The sequence below is a fragment of the Octopus sinensis genome, unplaced genomic scaffold, assembly GCF_006345805.1.
Source record: "Octopus sinensis unplaced genomic scaffold, ASM634580v1 Contig17781, whole genome shotgun sequence".
Taxonomy (NCBI): domain Eukaryota; kingdom Metazoa; phylum Mollusca; class Cephalopoda; order Octopoda; family Octopodidae; genus Octopus; species Octopus sinensis.
Genome location: NW_021835318.1, coordinates 20,001 through 35,000, shown reverse-complemented (window position 1 = coordinate 35,000; position 15,000 = coordinate 20,001). Strand labels below are relative to the sequence as shown.

Below are 15,000 nucleotides of genomic sequence, written 5' to 3'. Positions count from 1 at the left end.
CACACACACATACACACACACACACACACATACAAACACACACACACACCACACACACACATATTGTAGGCTTCCACACAATTTTCTTTTTCTTTTAAAAGGGGCTAAACACAGAGGGGACAGACAAGGACAGACAAAGGGATTAAGTCGATTACATCGACCCCAGTGCGAAACTGGTACTTTATTTAGGCTTCCACACGATTTTCATCAAGCAAATTCACTCAGAAGTTATTGGGCTATAATAGAAGGGCTATAATAGAAGACATTTTTCCCAGGGTACCATGCAGTGGGATTGAACCCTGTACCTCTTACCTTCTTAACTTGAACTTCTTAAACACGCAGCTCTATCAGTTTTTGCTTTTTCTTTCTTTGTTTATTTGTCTCATTCCCATATTGTAGTCTCACATCTCCGAAAGCCATCATCTTCACCAAAGAAGAGACGAAGTCGACAGACCAGTCTAACCCAGCGTCTTCACACCTCTGTTCTGCGGCCAACATGATGCCAGCAGCGATGCCGACATCATCACAGAGCCGTCTCTTTCTGCAGAAACACACCTTGGATGCCGTGAAGAAGAACCGTGCTGCCTACCTGTTGTACCTGAAGAATTCAGCGTATTACCAGGCGGAAAACTTTGATCCCTGGGAACTCACCGAGAAGTAGGTTTTTCTCATCAATATCGCATTCATCGTCATGGCAACATATGCAATCATCATCATCACTGCTACTACTACTACTATCATGGCTACCACCACTACCATCATCATCATCATCACTTTCATCACCACCACCACCACCACCATCATCATCACTGCCACCATCTATTTCTATACTACCCACAAGGGGCTAAACATAGAGGGGACAAACAAGGACAGACAAACGGATTAAGTCGATTACATCGACCCCAGTGCGTAACTGGTACTTATTTAATCGATCCCGAAAGGATGACAAGCAAAGTCGACCTCGGCGGAATTTGAACTCAGAACGTAACAGCAGACGAAATACCTATTTCTTTACTACCCACAAGGGGCTAAACACAGAGGGGACAAACAAGGACAGACATAGGTATTAAGTCGATTACATTGACCCCAGTGCGTAACTGGTACTTAATTTATCGACCCCGAAAGGATGAAAGGCAAAGTTGACCTCGGCGGAATTTGAACTCAGAACGTAACGGCAGACGAAATACCTATTTCTTTACTACCCACAAGGGGTTAAACATAGAGGGGACAAACAAGGACAGACATAGGTATTAAGTCGATTATATCGACCCCAGTGCGTAACTGGTACTTATTTAATTGACTCCGAAAGGATGAAAGGCAAAGTTGACCTCGGCGGAATTTGAACTCAGAACGTAACGGCAGACAAAAAACTGCTAAGCATTTCGCCCGGCGCGCTAACGTTTCTGCCAGCTAGCCGCCTACCCAGAAGTAGTATCGACGGAACGAACACAGACAGAGCGCGGTTGATGCTATGTCTACGGAACGAACACACAGACACAGAGATGTCATACTTATAGCATAGATACGCAGGCTTTGATCAAATCAAAGGGACAGAGACACAGACACAGAGCGCGGTTGATGCTATGTAGACGGAACGAACACACGTACACAGACAGAGCGAGGTTGATGCTATGTAGACGGAACGAACACACGTACACAGACAGAGCGAGGTTGATGCTATGTAGACGGAACGAACACACGTACACAGACAGAGCGAGGTTGATGCTATGTAGACGGAACGAACACACGTACACAGAGCAAGGTGGACGCTATGTCTACGGAACGAACACACGTACACAGAGCGAGGTTGATGCTATGTAGACAGAACGAACACACGTACACAGACAGATTGATGCTATGTAAACAAAACGAACGCACGTACACAGAGCGAGGTTGATGCTATGTAAACAAAACGAACACACGTACACAGAGCGAGGTTGATGCTATGTAAACAGAACGAACACACGTACACAGACAGATTGATGCTATGTAAACGGAACGAACACACGTACACAGAGCGAGGTTGATGCTATGTAAACGGAACGAACACACGTACACAGAGCGAGGTCGATGCTATGTAAACGGAACGAACACACAGACACAGAGCGAGGTTGATGCTATGTAGACGGAACGAACACACGTACACAGAGCGAGGTCGATGCTATGTAAACGGAACGAACACAAGTACACAGAGCGAGGTTGATGCTATGTAAACGGAACGAACACACGTACACAGAGCGAGGTTGCTGCTATGTAGACGGAACGAACACACGTACACAGAGCGAGGTTGATGCTATGTAAACGGAACGAACACACGTACACAGAGCGAGGTTGATGCTATGTAAACGGAACGAACACAAGTACACAGAGCGAGGTTGATGCTATGTAGACGGAACGAACACAACGTACACAGAGCGAGGTTGCTGCTATGTAGACGGAACGAACACACAGACACAGAGCGAGGTTGATGCTATGTAAACGGAACGAACACACGTACACAGAGCGAGGTTGATGCTATGTAAACGGAACGAACACAAGTACACAGAGCGAGGTTGATGCTATGTAGACGGAACGAACACACGTACACAGAGCGAGGTTGATGCTATGTAGACGGAACGAACACACGTACACAGAGCAAGGTAGATGCTATGTCTACGGAACGAACACACGTACACAGAGCGAGGTTGATGCTATGTAAACGGAACGAACACACGTACACAGAGCGTGGTTGATGCTATGTAAACGAAACGAACACACGTACACAGACAGAGCGAGGTCGATGCTATGTAAACGGAACGAACACAAGTACACAGAGCGAGGTTGATGCTATGTAAACGGAACGAACACACGTACACAGAGCGTGGTTGATGCTATGTAGACGGAACGAACACACGTACACAGAGCGAGGTTGATGCTATGTAGACGGAACGAACACACGTACACAGAGCAAGGTAGATGCTATGTCTACGGAACGAACACACGTACACAGAGCGAGGTTGATGCTATGTAGACGGAACGAACACACGTACACAGACAGAGCGAGGTTGATGCTATGTAGACGGAACGAACACACGTACACAGACAGAGCGAGGTTGATGCTATGTAGACGGAACGAACACACGTACACAGACAGAGCGAGGTAGATGCTATGTAGACGGAACGAACACACGTACACAGACAGAGCGAGGTAGATGCTATGTAAACGGAACGAACACACGTACACAGACAGAGCGAGGTAGATGCTATGTAAACGGAACGAACACACGTACACAGACAGAGCGAGGTAGATGCTATGTAGACGGAACGAACACACGTACACAGACAGAGCGAGGTTGATGCTATGTAGACGGAACGAACACACGTACACAGACAGAGCGAGGTTGATGCTATGTAGACGGAACGAACACACGTACACAGACAGAGCGAGGTAGATGCTATGTAGACGGAACGAACACACGTACACAGACAGAGCGAGGTAGATGCTATGTAAACGGAACGAACACACGTACACAGACAGAGCGAGGTAGATGCTATGTAAACGGAACGAACACACGTACACAGACAGAGCGAGGTAGATGCTATGTAAACGGAACGAACACACGTACACAGAGAGAGCGAGGTTGATGCTATGTAAACGGAACGAACACACGTACACAGAGAGAGCGAGGTTGATGCTATGTAAACGGAACGAACACACGTACACAGAGAGAGCGAGGTTGATGCTATGTAGACGGAACGAACACACGTACACAGAGAGAGCGAGGTTGATGCTATGTAAACGGAACGAACACACGTACACAGACAGAGCGAGGTTGATGCTATGTAGACGGAACGAACACACGTACACAGACAGAGCGAGGTAGATGCTATGTAGACGGAACGAACACACGTACACAGACAGAGCGAGGTTGATGCTATGTAGACGGAACGAACACACGTACACAGAGAGAGCGAGGTTGATGCTATGTAAACGGAACGAACACACGTACACAGAGCGAGGTGATGCTATGTAAACGGAACGAACACACGTACACAGAGCGAGGTTGATGCTATGTAACGGAACGAACACACGTACACAGAGCGAGGTTGATGCTATGTAAACAGAACGAACACACAGACACAGAGCGAGGTTGATGCTATGTAGACGGAACGAACACACGTACACAGAGCGAGGTTGATGCTATGTAAACGGAACGAACACACGTACACAGAGCGAGGTTGATGCTATGTAGACGGAACGAACACACAGACACAGAGCGAGGTTGATGCTATGTAGACGGAACGAACACACAGACACAGAGCGAGGTTGATGCTATGTAGACGGAACGAACACACAGACACAGAGCGAGGTTGATGCTATGTAGACGGAACGAACACACAGACACAGAGCGAGGTTGATGCTATGTAGACGGAACGAACACACAGACACAGAGATGTCATCCTTATAGCATAGATACGAAGGCTTTGATCAAATCAACGGGACGGACACACAGACACAGAGAGAGAGCGGTGTGTGTGTGTGTGCGATTGCGTGTGTGCATTATAGCGTCGACCGCGCTCTGTGTCTGTGTGTTCGTTCCGTAGACATTGTATCAACTACGCTCTGTGTCTGTGTGTCCGTCCCGGTGATTTGATCAACAGACACAGAGCGAGGTCGATGCTATAATGCACACACGCAATCGCACACACACACACCGCGCTCTCTCTGTGTCTGTGTGTTCGTTCCGTAGACATTAGCATCGACCTCGCTCTCTCTCTCTCTCTCTCTGTGTCTGTTGATCTCAAATCAACGGAACGAACACACAGACACAGACGTGGAGTACAGATACGTGCACACACGCAATCACACACATACAAGCATTCACGTACTTCCCCCTTCCCTTGTATACGCACGCACACGCACACACACATATACTCACGCTGATTTTTCATTTCGGCATTGAATGTTCACCGTCCCACTTCCATTACGCGCACACACACAGGTCCCTTTTACACACACACACACAAACACATCCCTTTTACACACCTCCCTTTTACACACCACACACACACACACAGGCAAACATATTCACACACACACACACAAACACATCCCTATTACATACACACACACACACACTCACACAGACAAACACATTCACACACACACACAAACACATCCCTATTACATACACACCACACACACTCACACAGACAAACACATTCACACACACACACACATACCTCCCTTTTACATACACACACACACACATATACTCACACAGACTTGAAACGCTGATTTTTCTTTTCAGCATTGAATATTTACCATACCCCTTCCACTACACACACTGAGTTGAAATGCTTCCACTACCAGCTTGCCATCACCCCTTCCTTCCTTTATTCACCTATCACCCCTTCCTTCGTGTATACACCTACCACCCCTTCCTTCCTTCTTTTATTCACCTACCACCCCTTCCTTCCTTTATTTACCTATCACCTCTTCCCTCCTTCATTCACCTATCACCCCTTCCTTCGTTTATACACCTACCACCCCTTCCTTCCTTCTTTTATTCACCTACCACCCCTTCCTTCCTTTATTCACCTATCACCTCTTCCCTCCATTCATTCACCTATCACCCCTTCCTTCGTTTATACACCTACCACCCCTTCCTTCCTTCTTTTATTCACCTACCACCCCTTCCTTCCTTCCTTCCTTCCTTTATTCACCTATCACCTCTTCCTCCTTCATTCACCTACCACCCCTTCCTTCCTTCTTTTATTCACGTACCACCCCCTTCCTTCCTTTATTCACCTATCACCTCTCCCTCCTTCATTCACCTATCACCCCTTCCTTCCTTCTTTTATTCACCTACCACCCCTTCCTTCCTTTATTCACCTATCACCTACCACCCCTTCCTTCCTTCTTTTATTCACCTACCATCCCTTCCTTCCTTCATTCACCTACCACCCCTTCCTTCCTTCTTTTATTCACCTACCATCCCTTCCCTCCTTCATTCACCTACCACCCCTTCCTTCCTTCTTTTATTCACCTACCATCCCTTCCTTCCTTCATTCACCTACCACCCCTTCCTTCCTTCTTTTATTCACCTACCACCCCTTCCTTCCTTTATTCACCTATCACCTCTTCCTTCGTTTATACACCTACCACCCCTTCCTTCCTTCTTTTATTCACCTACCACCCCTTCCTTCCTTTATTCACCTATCACCCCTTCCTTCGTTTATACACCTACCACCCCTTCCTTCCTTCTTTTATTCACCTACCACCCCTTCCTTCCTTTATTCACCTATCACCTCTTCCCTCCTTCATTCACCTATCACCCCTTCCTTCGTTTATACACCTACCACCCCTTCCTTCCTTCTTTTATTCACCTACCACCCCTTCCTTCCTTTATTTACCTATCACCTCTTCCCTCCTTTATTCACCTATCACCTCTTCCTTCCTTCTTTTATTCACCTACCACCCCTTCCTTCCTTTATTTACCTACCACCTCTTCCTTCGTTTATACACCTACCACCCCTTCCTTCCTTTATTTACCTATCACCCCTTCCTTCCTTTATTCACCTATCACCTCTTCCCTCCTTCATTCACCTACCACCCCTTCCTTCCTTCTTTTATTCACCTACCACCCCTTCCTTCCTTTATTTACCTACCACCTCTTCCTTCGTTTATTCCTCTATCACCCCCATCTTTCTTATATCACCCCCTTCCTTCCTCTATCACCCTTTCCTCCCTCATTCTATGTTGTGACGGAGAAAAACACAAAAGCATTAAGCGAGAGAGACAGGGGAGGGTGGAAACAATAAACGCAAATACCAACCGAACCTGGTCTGTTTTCTCTCTCCATTGCAGAATCGCCGACGCCGTTACCTCGGACTGCGTCACGGACGTCCTCGGAGAATTCCAGCAACTCAGCGACGACGTCATCCAACAGATATACGAAGACGAATTCGCTTGTGGAGCACGCTCCGAACTCTGAACTCTAAAACCTGTGTGATCCTCTTCGCAGTCCCAGTGGCCTGTGCATGTTTTTGTTTGGCTCTTTGAACTCATTGTTGTTGTTATTGTTGTTGTTGTTGTTGTTGTTGTTGTTGTTGTTATATTCGAGGTCAGCTCTGACCCCCCCCCCACAAAGGCCTATGATCAAAATTGTTCCTCCCGTGACCACCCTGTCTTGTTTTCATGCATAGTGCATCTAGGACTACATTATCCTATGCGCCCTTTCTTGTTTCACCCCAGGCCAGGCCTGACCCAGTAAATCTATGATCAAAGATGTTCCAGATGTGACCATCCTGTCTTTTATTCAGGCATAGTGCATCTAGGACTACATTATCCTATGCGCCCTTTCTTGTTTCACCCCAGGCCAGGCCTGACCCAGTAAATCTATGATCAAAGATGTTCCAGATGTGACCATCCTGTCTTTTATTCAGGCATAGTGTATCTAGGACTACATTATCTAATGTGCCTGTACTTGTTGTTGTTGTTTAACCCTAGGTCAGTCCTGTCAGTAGAGCTATGATCAAAGATGTTCCATCCGTGACTATCCTGTCTTTTATATAGACATAATGTACCTAGGACTACATTATTTAATGTGTCCGTCCTTGTTGTTGTTGTTTAACCCTAGGTCAGTCCTGTCAGTAGACCTCTGATCAAAGATGTTCCATCCGTGACCATCTTGTCTTTTATTCAGACACAGTGTATCTAGGACTACATTATCTAATGTGTCCATCCTTTTTGTTGTTGTTTAACCCCAGGTCAGTCCTGATCCAGCAGTTCTATGATCAAAGATGTTCCATCTGTGACCACCATGTCTTTTATTCAGGCATAGTGTATCTAGGACTACATTATCTAATGTGTCCTTCCTTATTGTTTAACCCTAAGCCAGTCCTGATTCAATAGCCCCATGATCAAAGATGTTCCATCCGTGACCATCCTGTCTTTTATATAGACATAATGTATCTAGGACTACATTATCTAATGTGTCCATCCTTGTTGTTGTTGTTTAACCCTAGGTCAGTCCTGATCCAGCAAACCTCTGGTCAAAGACGTTCCATCTGTGACCACCATGTCTTTTATTCAGACACAGTGTATCTAGGACTACATTATCTAATGTGATCTTCCTTGTTGTTGTTGTTGTTTAACCCCAGGTCAGTCCTGATCCAGCAGACCTATGATTAAAGATGTTCCATCTGTGACCACCATGTCTTTTATTCAGGCATAGTGTATCTAGGACTACATTATCTAATGTGTCCTTCCTTATTGTTTAACCCTAAGCCAGTCCTGATTTAATAGCCCCATGATCAAACATGTTCCATCCGTGACCATCCTGTCTTTTATATAGACATAATGTATCTTGGACTACATTATCTAATGTGTCCTTCCTTGTTGTTGTTTAACCCCAGGTCAGTCCTGATCCAGCAGACCTAAGATCAAAGACGTTCCATCTGTGACCACCATGTCTTTTATTCAGGCATAATGTATGTAGGACTACATTATCTAATGTGTCCGTCCTTGTTGTTGTTGTTTAACCCTAGGTCAGTCCTGTCAGTAGACTTCTGATCAAAGACGTTCCATCTGTGACCACCATGTCTTTTATTCAGGCATAGTGTATCTAGGACTACATTATCTAATGTGTCCTTATTGTTTAACCCTAAGCCAGTCCTGATTCAATAGCCCCATGATCAAAGATGTTCCATCCGTGACCATCCTGTCTTTTATATAGACATAATGTATCTAGGACTACATTATCTTATGTGCCCGTCCTTGTTGTTGTTTAATCCCAGGTCAGTCCTGATCCAGCAGACCTCTGATCAAAGACGTTCCATCTGTGACCACCATGTCTTTTATTCAGGCATAGTGTATCTAGGACTACATTATCTAACGTGTCCTTCTTATTGTTTAACCCTAAGCCAGTCCTGATTCAGTAGACCTATGATCAAAGGTGTTCCAGCTGTGACCATCCTGTCTTTTATTAGGGGTATTAAGGGTGTTGTTACCTCAGGGAATTTTGATAGCCCTCTTGGATTCCACATCCAAACACTTTGGACCAAGAATTAAGCCAGTTGCTATGGTTACTGTATTCTTCATATCAAATGCAATACTCTTTTACTTTTACTTGTTTCAGTCATTTGACTGTGGCCATGCTGGAGCACCGCCTTCTAGTCGAGTAAATCGACCCCAGGACTTATTCTTTATAAGCCTAGTACTTATTCTATCAGTCTCTTTTGCTGAACCGCTAAGTTATGGGACGTAAACACACCAGCATCGGTTGTCAAGCAATGCTAGGGGGACAAACACAGACACACAAACACACACATACATATACATATATACGACGGGCTTCTTCCAGTTTCCGTCTACCAAATCCACTCACAAGTCTTTGGTCGGCCCGAGGCTATAGTAGAAGACACTTGCCCAAGGTGCCACACAGTGGGAATGAACCCGGAACCATGTGGTTCGTAAGCAAGCTACTTACCACACAGCCACTCCTATGCCTATATTAAACCACACACATACATATATATATATATGTATATATATATATATATTATATATATATATATATATATATACATATATACGACGGGCTTCTTTCAGTTTCCGTCTACCAAATCCACTCACAAGGCTTTGGTGGGCCTGAGGCTATAGTAGAAGACACTTGCCCAAGGTGCCATGCAGTGGGACTGAACCCGGAACCATGTTGTTGGTAAGGAAGCTACTTAACACACAGCCACTCCTGCGCCTACATTGATTTTTCGGAATCTTTCATTCAAATTTCCTTCCGGATTACAGATTTTTCTGAGCTAGGGGGTGGTCACCTCTAAATTAAACAAATTTTAAATTTAAGTGCCCCAGCATGGCCACAGCTCGTGAGCTAAAACTAGAATCAATCAATCAATCATATAGACTCAGGAATGGCTATTGTAAGAAGCTTGCTTCCCAACCACATTGTTCCGGGTTCAGTCCCACTGCATGGAACATAGGGCAAGCATTTTCAACCAAAGCCTTGTGAGTGAATTTCGTAGATGGAAACTGAAAGAAGCCTGTTGTATATTATGTATATATATATATTGGCATGGCTGTGTGGTAAGAAGTTTGCTTCCCAGCCACATGGTTTTGAGTTCAATCTCACTGTGTGGCATCTTGAGAAAGTGTCTTGTACTGTGGCCTTGAGTTGACCAAAGCCTTGTGAGTGGATCTGGTAGACAGAAACTGAAAGAAGCCTGTCATATATATATATATACATATCTATATTTAATGTGCCCTTTTCAAGCCTAGCCAGGCTCATGGGCCCAGTTTCCCGGTTTCTATGGCGTATGTGTTCCCCCCAGCTGGACGGGACGCCCGTCCATCACAGCGTTACTCAAGAAACGGGAAGAAAGAGTGAGAGAAAGTTGGGGCGAAAGAGTTCAACAGGGGTCGCCACCACCCTCTGCCGGAGCCTCATGGAGCTGTAGGTGTTTTCGCTCAATATACACACATATCGCTCAGTTTGGGAATTGAAACTGCGATCCTTCGACCGCGAGTCCGCTGCCCTTACCACTGGGCCATTGCGCCTCCATATATATATATCAATGGCAAAAGGTCTGCGTGCGTGTCCTTTATACAAATCCACAATTTTTCAGTTAGAGGGCTCGCACTTTCTATGGTCATTCAAAACTGTCCAAGGGTGGTCATGCACATCTTTACATTTGCCCAGTCACCCCGTAAATCTCTCTATATATAAACTGCAAAAAGTCTGTCTGTGTGTATGTCCTTTATACAAATCCACAATTTTTCAGTTAGAGGGCTTGCACTTTCTATGGTCATTCAAAACCGTCCAAGGGTGGTCGTGCACATCTTTACATTTCCCCAGTCACCCTGCAAAGCCATTAAAAAATCAACAGAAGTGATTTTTGTTGTGAATTTTCTATCCAAAACCCAATCAAAATGCCTGAAACTTGATACGCCAATTGAATGCCAGCTAGCTGTATGGGATTGGTCGGAGATTTGGACAGATTTTATGTGCCAAAGTATAACACACACATATGTATATGTATATATACATACATATATATGCACACACACACACACACACATATATATATATAACCTGTATATATATGTTTGTATATATATATATATTTCACATATATATATTATTTAGCTAATACATCTTTTAAAGCCTTTCCCTCCTGTGTTGTCTTCTCTTCATGTGTCTGTCGCTTTCATGATACACACACACAGATATATATATATATATATTTGTATATATGTATATATATGTATATATGTATATATATAATATATATATATATTAAGTTAGACATGGCCTGGGCCAATAATGGCCGAAACCTATCAAAGTATCAAAGTATATATATATATATGTATATATATATGTATATGTATATATATGTATATATGTGTGTATATATATATATCTATATGTGTGTGTGTGTATGTATATATATGTATATGTATATATATGTATATGTATATATATATATATGTGTATGTGTGTGTGTGTATATATATATATGTGTGTGTGTGTGTGTATATTTATATATATATGTGTGTGTGTATATATATATATTTGTATGCATAAATGCCCATACAAGCATGTTTTTGTTTATAACCCATGCCGGCATGGAAAGAATGGCTGATAATGGCAATAATGTTGTTGAAGTTATTATATACACACATATATATATATATATATAATATGCATATATATATACACATGTTGGTTATATACACGTTATGGATATATAAATAAATATGTAGATATTATCATTGTTTTGGTTGTTGAGTTTGTTTTCTTTTTTTTCATTTTTCTTGTGTCAGTCATGAAACTATGGCCATACTGGAGCACAGCTTTGATGAAATTTTAACTAAGTGTTTCAATCACAGTACTTATTATTTTTTTAAAGCTTGATACTTATTTTATTAGTCTCTTTTTCCTAACCGCTAAGTTACAGGGATGTAAACCCACCAGCACAGTTTGTCAAACAGTGGGTGGGTGGCGGGGGACAAACACAGACACAAAAACACGTCCACACTGTAAAGTGGTTGGCATTTGGAAGGGCATCCAGCTGTAAAAATCACGCCAAAGCTAACCTCACTTGTGATAATGCCACATAAAAAGCACAGTTAAGGAAGGCATCAAGCTGTAAAAACCCTGCCAAAACAACACACAATAGCCTGGGGTAGTTTTTCTACCTGGCTGACCTCCGTCAACTGTCCTACCCATACATGTATGGAAGACATGTTAAACAATAATGATGATGATATATATATATTAGCAGTATCGCCCGGTGTTGCTCGGATTTGTAAGGGAAATAACTATATAAGCATTTTTAGAGAGTTACCTCCCTTATATAATCCGAGCAAAAATCATTAAAAATGCGGAAAAATGATGGTAAATTTTTTTTAAAATCGTAGACTCATCGTAGACGCGCACTAATACCCAGAAGGGCTCGATATGAATGACGACTATAAGACACCCGCTTTTGGTTAACCTTCACCGCAAAATGTGGGAGTAGTTAGGAATCTAAATCGGAGGAGACAGAGTCTCACACACACAACTTGAATTTTATATATAAAGATATATATATATATGGTAACTATTTATTTATTTTTTCCATGTTAATTGTTAACAAGGTAAAAATACACACATCTATTTATATATATATACACTCTTTTACTCTTTTATTTGTTTCAGTCATTTGACTGTGGCCATGCTGGAGCACCGCCTTTAGTCAAGTAAATCAACCCCAGGACTTATTCTTTGTAAGCCTAGTACTTATTCTATCAGTCTCTTTTGCCGAACCGCTAAGTTATGGGGACGTAAACACACCAGCATCGGTTGTCAAGCGATGTTGGGGGGACAAACACAGACACACAAACATATACACACACACACACATATATATATATATATATATATATATATATATACATATATATATATATATATATATATATATATATATATATATACATATACACGACGGGCTTCTTTCAGTTTCCGTCTACCAAATCCACTCACAAGGCTCTGGTTGGCCCGAGGCTATAGCAGAAGACACTTGCTCAAGGTGCCACGCAGTGGGACTGAACCCAGAACCATGTGGTTTGTAAGCAAGCAACTTACCACACGGCCACTCCTATATATATATATAGGTGTAGTACCGGCTGTGTGGTAAGTAGCTTGCTTACCAAGTGGGTTCAGTCCCACTGCGTGGCACCTTGGGCAAGTGTCTTCTATTATAGCCTCATGCCAAACATTTTCATCCAGTATTGAAGGCCTTCCACTGCAACTGTTGTCTTCCAAGCTAAACTCTCCAGCTTTAAATTTTGCAAACCACCTTTGAACAGTTGATTCTCCTACAGAAGAAGACACTTGTTGAAGGTACCATGCAGTGGGACTGAACCCGGAACCATGTGGTTGGGAAGCAAGCTTCTTACCACACGACCACACTTGTGCCTATAGCTACAAAAAATGCATTTTTTGTTTTGTTTTGTAAATTTAAGGTTAAAAAAAATAATTTTAGACTTTTTTTCTTTAGGTTTTAAATTTTTTAAAGTTTTATTTTTCAACAGGAAAAATATACAAAATAATAAATAAATAAATACATTTATTAGTGGGGGGAAATGGAAATTTAATTTAGTGGTCATGTTTGCATATGGCTGTATGTTCTTGTGTCTGTGTATGTGTATGCATGGTTGTGTTGCTGTGAGTTTGTGTGTGTGGGTTTGAGTGTGTATGTGAATATGCTTGAGTGTGTGTGTGTATATATATATATATGTATGTGTGTGTATATGTATGGGTCCAAGTATTTATGTGTGTGTGTGTATGGATCCACGAGTTTATGGTTCCCTCTGTGTGTGTGTGTATGCGTGTATGCTTGTTAGTGGATGTGTATACTCCATTTTTACTTGTTTCAGTCATTTTGACTGCGGCCATGCTGGAGCAACGCCTTTAAGTCAAGCAACTCGACCCCTGGACTTATTCTTTGTAAGCCCAGTACTTATTCTATCGTTCTCTTTTGCCGAACTGCTAAGTGACGGGGACGTAAACACACCAGCATCGGTTGTCAAGCAATGCCAGGGGGACAAACACAGACACACAAACATACATATATACGACAGGCTTCTTTCAGTTTCCGTCTACCAAATCCACTCACAAGGCATTGGTCGGCCCGGGGCTATAGCAGAAGACACTTGCCCAAGATGCCACGCAGTGGGACTGAACCCGGAACCATGTGGTTGGTTAGCAAGCTACTTACCACACAGCCACTCCTATGACTATATATATTTATATATACATACGACGGGCTTCTTTCAGTTTCCGTCTACCAAATCCACTCACAAGGCATTGGTCGGCCCGGGGCTATAGCAGAAGACACTTGCCCAAGATGCCACGCAGTGGGACTGAACCTGGAACCATGTGGTTGGTTAGCAAGCTACTTACCACACAGCCACTCCTGCATATATATACATATATACAACGGGCTTCTTTCAGTTTCCGTCTACCAATCCACTCACAAGGCATTGGTCGGCCCGGGGCTATAGCAGAAGACACTTGCCCAAGATGCCACGCAGTGGGACTGAACCCGGAACCATGTGGTTGGTTAGCAAGCTACTTACCACATATATACATATATACGACAGGCTTCTTTCAGTTTCCGTCTACCAAATCCACTCACAAGGCATTGGTCGGCCCGAGGCTATTGTAGAACACATTTGCCCAAGATGCCACGCAGTGGGACTGAACCCGGAACCATGTGGTTGGTTAGCAAGCTACTTACCACACAGCCACTCCTGCGCCTTGTTTGTGTATATGTGATTTTGTCTGCCTGTATATGTTACTGTATGTGTATTTTTCAGTGCTTGTGTGATCCAGCGTCTATATTTGTTAGTGTGTGTATATATGTGTGTGTGTGTGTGTGTACATAAGTGCATATATACATACGTATACACACACAGAGGGAAACATAAACACGTGGATTCATACACACACATAA

At 43.2% G+C, this 15,000-nt stretch overlaps 2 protein-coding genes across 3 annotated transcripts in view; one reads left to right on the top strand and one right to left on the bottom strand.

The window, feature by feature from the left end:
- LOC115231205 overlaps positions 1-7,486 on the top strand; it is a 12,617-nt gene extending 5,131 nt beyond the window's left edge. Inside the window, exons 6-8 of one of the 2 annotated variants that reach the window (XR_004997669.1) lie at positions 400-657; positions 6,851-7,050; positions 7,081-7,486. Coding sequence is in view for 1 of the 2 variants with exons in the window: in XM_029801276.2 (XP_029657136.2) it covers positions 400-657; positions 6,851-6,977 (385 nt within the window). In the remaining variant the exon portion in view is untranslated. Of the gene's footprint in view, positions 1-399; positions 658-6,850 lie in introns of both variants that reach the window. The other variant, XM_029801276.2, reaches the window with a different exon arrangement.
- A 4,012-nt stretch (positions 7,487-11,498) lies between these two features.
- The window catches only part of LOC115231204, an 18,020-nt gene continuing 14,518 nt past the window's right edge, over positions 11,499-15,000 (bottom strand). Inside the window, exon 7 of the transcript XR_004997671.1 lies at positions 11,499-11,528. The gene's annotated coding sequence lies outside the window, so the exon portion shown is untranslated. The remainder of the gene's footprint in view (positions 11,529-15,000) is intronic.